Source organism: Alnus glutinosa, chromosome 2, assembly GCF_958979055.1.
Source record: "Alnus glutinosa chromosome 2, dhAlnGlut1.1, whole genome shotgun sequence".
NCBI lineage: Eukaryota > Viridiplantae > Streptophyta > Magnoliopsida > Fagales > Betulaceae > Alnus > Alnus glutinosa.
Genome location: NC_084887.1, coordinates 34,072,558 through 34,078,596, shown reverse-complemented (window position 1 = coordinate 34,078,596; position 6,039 = coordinate 34,072,558). Strand labels below are relative to the sequence as shown.

General features: G+C 34.4%; 1 protein-coding gene across 3 annotated transcripts; it reads left to right on the top strand.

The window, feature by feature from the left end:
- Positions 1–422: 422 nt before the first annotated feature.
- Positions 423–3,294, top strand: LOC133859670 (uncharacterized). 3 transcript variants are annotated; one of them, XM_062295161.1, is made up of 6 exons: positions 423–534; positions 815–958; positions 1,244–1,288; positions 1,622–1,666; positions 2,000–2,044; positions 2,950–3,294. In XM_062295161.1, the coding sequence occupies exons 1-6, from the start codon at positions 435–437 to the stop codon at positions 3,093–3,095; spliced, it is 525 nt and encodes a 174-aa protein (XP_062151145.1). In that variant the 5' UTR covers positions 423–434; the 3' UTR covers positions 3,096–3,294. The 3 variants fall into 3 exon arrangements, with proteins under 3 accessions (XP_062151145.1, XP_062151146.1, XP_062151147.1); XM_062295162.1 differs by lacking the exon at positions 1,622–1,666; XM_062295163.1 differs by lacking the exon at positions 2,000–2,044.
- The last annotated feature ends 2,745 nt before the right edge of the window (positions 3,295–6,039 follow it).

Genomic DNA, 6,039 nt, shown 5'->3' with positions numbered 1-6,039 from the left:
TTTTGTCCACTTGCATATCTTCACCGTCATTGCCGTGATTACACCCGATCGGACAATGGTAATGCCAATAGCCAATAGCCAATAGCCAATAAAAAAAGCCCAGTAAATTAATTAATGGGTCCCTTCCCATGAACCAACCTTATTCTAACCATTTCTTTCTTAATTTGCTTTAATGCTTAATTTATTTCATCATTTTCATGTAACCCCACGTACGTACGTCATCAACTTTGAGACTTGGAGTCGTTAACTTCTGCTTTTAAAGGATTAACTTCTGCTTTTAATACCACTAAAATTTGCTTTTAATACCAAATGACCAAAATACCATCCCCAAGAAACACGTACGTACACACGTGTCACGGCCAAGCACAAATTCGTCGACTATAAATAGGAGTGTAGGAGGGAAATGGTGGAACACAATATTCAATACACCCAACATGATCATGAAGACCAATATTCTTATTATTTGCATTCTCTTTGCTTCCCTTCTTTTATCGCCCTCTTCGATTCTCGCTCGAGAATTGGCTGAGAGTACCGGTGAGAGCTACCAAGTACCAACCATATCTAAATTTCTGATTTTATTTGCTTCCTTTTATATTCATCACTCATGTCCATATCTGCATGCCATGCACGTGTCTTTATAACAAATTGCGCGCTTATTTATTCTAATTATAATTTTAAAATGAATTTTTGCAAAGTGGTTTTCCATTGTGAAAAATTATTTTTCGATCATTCATGTTTTTATCCGTCGATAAAAAAAATTTAAATTCCGTCCATGGAAGCAAGAGCACTAATTATCTAATTATCGAATATGCAGGAGGTAATGGCCAAATCGGGAATCCCAACAACCCAGCATTTCCAATAAAGTGCGATCCTAAGAGCTCGACTTACAGTCATTGCATAGGGCAAACCAAGCCAGAGCCGAAGTGTAAACCTAATGGGGTCTACGCTCGATGCCCAGGTTTGGAAATTAATCATATTAAAATCCCATATGTTTTGTTGGAGCAATATTCCATGATTTTTTTGAAGCGATAACCTTAGTTTCTCGATCAAGAAATCTTAGAAATGAATTACTATGATCAGTTTTCTGTCGTATATATCAAGATGACAATTAATTAATCTCATTATTGTCATTTTTAGATGACAATTAATGTCTTTATCCTCGTTTAACACTTCTAGCTGTGTGCATGTACCGTCGTGTCAACTTGATTACTCATGAGCTAATTATCTAGTTATTGAGATGTAGGTACTGGCTCATCTGGAAAACCCAATAATCCAGCAGTAAAACCAGGTAAAACAAAGCAAATGTTCTTTTATTTATTTTTTAAATCTTGATTGATTGATGTGGTGACTCACAAAGTAATTTAAACATATATTTTAATGTTTATCGGATAGAAATTTCCTCATATTATATAACTGTGATGTGTCTCTTTTAATAGCTATATTAAAAAATTTATGTGTTTCTCACATACATGTTAATTAAAAAAAAATCATGTGCTTAATTCTCACATGCACACTAAGAGAGACAAATGAAATAGATGAAACTAGCTACTTTAACCCAATTTGAAAAATAATTATGACGTGTGAACTTCATGAGCTAATTATATAGTTATCGACGATGTAGGTACTGGCTCATCCGGGAATCCCAATAATCCAGCAGTAAAACCAGGTAAAACAAAGCAAAGGTTCTTTTATTTATTTTTTAAATCTTGATTGATTGATGTGGCGAATCATAAAGTATAATTTAAACACGAATTATAATGTTTATAGAATAGAAATTTTCTCAGTTTATATAACTGTCATGTGTCTCTTTTAATAGTTATATTAAAACATTTATGTGTTTCGCACATATATGTTAATTAAAAAAATCATGTGTTCAATTCACACATGCACGCTAAGAGAGACAAATGAAATAGATGAAACTAGCTACTTTAACCCAATTTGAAAAAAAATTATGACGTGTGAACTTCATGAGCTAATTATCTAGTTATCGACGATACAGGTACTGGCTCATCCGGAAATCCCAACAATCCAGCAGTAAAACCAGGTAAAAACAATTATTATTTTCTTGATTGATGATGCAGCCACTTACAAAGTAATTTAAACAGTTATAATGTTTATGTGACATAAATTTCTTCTAAACTGAATTGGATGAAGGACATAAATTTCCTCCAACCTGACATAAATTTCTTCCAAATTGAGTTGGAAGAATTTCTTTCAGCCTACTCGATTTATAAAACTGTCATGTGTCTCTTGAGAATATAAGAAGCATGCACATGCTCTTTTAATGGTTATATATAATTAAAAAAAATTCATGTTAATTAAAAAAATCATGTATTTGCCACACGCTAAAAGACACATGGAATGGATGAATTTTTTTCAACCCAGCCAATTTGAAACAAATTTATGTTGAACTAATTATTTAGTTATCAACAATGCAGGTACTGGCAAAACCGGAAATGATCCTAACAATCTAGCAGTAAAAGCATATAAAACAAAGCAAAGCTTTTGTTTGTTTGTTTGTTTGTTTTTTTTTTTTTTTTTTTATTATTATTATTATTATATATATATATATATATATATATATATATAATTATTATTATTTTGATTGATGCGGTCACACTCACAAAGTAATTTAAACAATTTATAATGTTTATATGTGTATATAAAACTAAACTTAGAATCAGGATTCAGAAACACGTACACGCGCGTACGTACACCAGCCTAAATATGCTAAGAAAAATATACGATAATATTGTATGTCTTTGGTAATTATCTTAATTATGAAATACACACTACGTTAAATTTGTAATCCGAATTATAAATCAATGGCTAGTTGCATGCATGGCTTTCATGCTAGCTACTTAATTAATTATAATCTCGAAAAAGAAGTTAACAATTAGTATGGCAATTAATCAAGAGCTAATTATCTATTTATCATCGATATTGCAGGTACTGGTCAACCAAATGATCCGACCAAAGGTCCAATAACCAAGTGTGATCCCGAGTCAAAAAATTGCCTTGTGAAACAAAAGCCGAAGCCCAAGTGTAATCCCTCGAACGTGTTTGAACGTTGCAGCCCACCTCAAGACCCATGAATAAGCCATGCATAATTAATTATGCTGTGTAATCAACGTATGAATTAAGCCCAAGTGGGACTGTGGGACGCTTAATTATTAATTAATTACCACGACAGCCGACAGGGACGGTTGAGAATAATGGGCCGTTAATTATGTAGTTTGCTATATATATGTGTGCAATCAATAAAAATAGATCGACGATCTGTTTATTTTCTTATATTATGGACTTTCATTTAATTTGCATTCTTGGAATATTTATGATCGTAAGATGTACGGTAGCATGCAACTTTGAGTTTTAGGAATTATTTGAGATTTATAAAACAACAAACTATTGTTTCCTAGAGAGAGAAGCTCTCATCTTCCTAGGGAGAGAGAGAGAGAGAGAGAGTTCCTTTAGAGATCTCCTTGCCGAGGGAGGGAGGTCTCACGCCTCCCTCCCCCCTGTTTTTCATTCTCCAAGCTCCTAAGCTTGGAGATTTTGTCCCTCCCTGGCTTTACCAGTGGATGATGTTTTTTGTCCCTACCACTAGGATAGGGTGTTTTAATTTGTTCCACCCGGACTAGTTCGGTTTGTGGAGTGTTTCTTTTGTTTTTTGTTTTGTGTTCTTTGTTTGTTTTTTCTTTTCTTCGGCAGGAAATCTCCAATGGCTTTGTTGGTTTTGGAATTGGTTGTTCTTCGAGTCCCCAGTGTATTTCGCCTTATCTAGCATTGCTTGGTAAAGTTTTTTTTATGAGCTAGATCTATGCGTTTTCATCAGAGATCTCCCGCCGCGCACTGTCTAGCTGTCTTTGCCACCGCATTCCAGTTCGACTATCTCAAGTTGCGGTCTTGTCACTATTCCCTGACCGGCGCGTGGCCTGCACGCGCTGGGGAACTTGCTTAACGGATCGGCACGTGAGAGTTATGCCTTGCTTCTCAGGCTTGGTTTGTGGTGGTTGGGTGCTGCTGGGAGTCTTGGGAGATGGTGCGTGCAAGACTCAGGCGATGGTTGGCTCTTTTTCCGACGATGGCAGTTGATGTTTTTCTGTTTGGTTTTTGTATATTCTTTCTTTTCACAGTGTATCATTGCAATGGGCTGATTTTGTATGGGATTTTAGGTGGCTTTTAGCTAGACCAAGTCTCTTATCTTTAGATGGGTTGTGCTTTATTGTTTTTGGGAGGCCCAAATATAAGTTCATGTCTTATTAGTCTATTGTATTTGATAGCTGCTTTAAGTCAAGTTTTATCTTGACTTAGTGGGTGAAGATTCTTTATCTCTGATCACTGTGATGGCCTTTGGGTTGTGCTTTCACCTTTGGGCAATAGATTTGCCTTCTGTTTTTAATCTTGTATTTGTGATGTCCTTTGGATCATTGTAATCCCCTTTTTGGGGCTATTCTCTTCTAATGAAGGTGATGTTTCAAAAAAATAAAAATAAAAATAAAATAACAAACTATCTTGGAAACTCTTATAAAATGAATTTCAAAATAAAACATCAAGTGATCATGCAAATAATGAATGCATCAGTTAATATATATATATATATATATATATATATATATATATATATATATATATATATATATATATGTGCTTTAGATCGAGAAGGTCGAATATGATCCTCTTCATCTCACTTCTATTTCATTTATAGTCTAGATTTTATTGCATGTGTTAATGCCTCTAACGATGCTATAAAACATAATATAGTTCACAATAATATAGTTCAAATTCTTCATAATCGCATTGAAGTTTTCATGCATTATAGATTATAGTCAAGCCGAAAACCATACTTTTCTAATAAAACTCCATTTGGAAGATGCCATCTATCCCACCAAAGAAAAATATCTTTACCATCCCCTACTTTGAATTGAAAAAAAAAAAAAATTCTTTGCTAAATCCCTCAACTTCAAAATCTTTCTCCAACTTCAAGAAGAACCTTGCGGCACCTTAACCTCCCATAAACTCCTCCCGTTTAAAAGGTATTTCAGCACCCAGGCTACCCACAATGAACCAGCTCTTGTGAACAACAATCATATATGCCGCATAATAGCAGCTTGGTTCCAAACCTCAAGCCTCTTCAAACCCAAACCCCTTTCATTTTTTGGCAAACAGACCTCCTAGGAAACTTCCGCATGAGCTCTGTCATTATCATTCCCCATCCACAAAAATCTACAAAATTTTTGTTCCAAACTGTGAATAATCTACTTCGAAAGAATAAATCTTTCGAATATATATTTCTATTAAGATTTATATATATTTTTTGTAAATAAGTAAAAGGCTAAACTTAGTTCATAGAGGTGTTCCCTAGATATATTGCAACGTCATCATGACCAACTTGAAGATGTGGTGCATGTTTCAGTCATAAGAACTTTCACTTTGTTCAAAAATGTCAAACGTTAAAACTATAACCAGCTGAACAATTCCCACTTGGCAAGTCCAAACTACGACTATGTCTGGTTGGACCTTTGCCAAATGCATGTAACTCATTATTAATTGCTTGTAATGAAAGTGAAACTTAGGTTCGGAAGGGAACACAGTGGTTTAGGCAGTGACTTTGAATTGGTGTAAGATTACAATCATTTTATGGATTTGCAAACCTGATGCATTATATTTTATCCAAGCTGTTAAAAAATTTCAAGTAACTTGGACAACATTGTACGTCTTGTATTGAGTTGAAATCGATCTCTTTATGCATGCTTGAGTACTTGAGGTAGTTGACCTTATTAATCTTTGGAAGACACATCCAATGGTGAGGCTTTTTGTGCACCAAATGTTATTTTGAATATGCAGATTTTGGATCAGTTTCACTCTCTAGGGTCTGGTATGAAGATGTTGAATGCAATTGTTGTCAAAATAGGGATTTGGTCTGAATGACTCTCCTTGTGAGAGTTACTTCCTTTATATAGACTGTCGCACATTATAGGGCTGGAAATCAGCCATTACAAAGGAAAGAATAAAGCCAACCAAATTATACAATATATA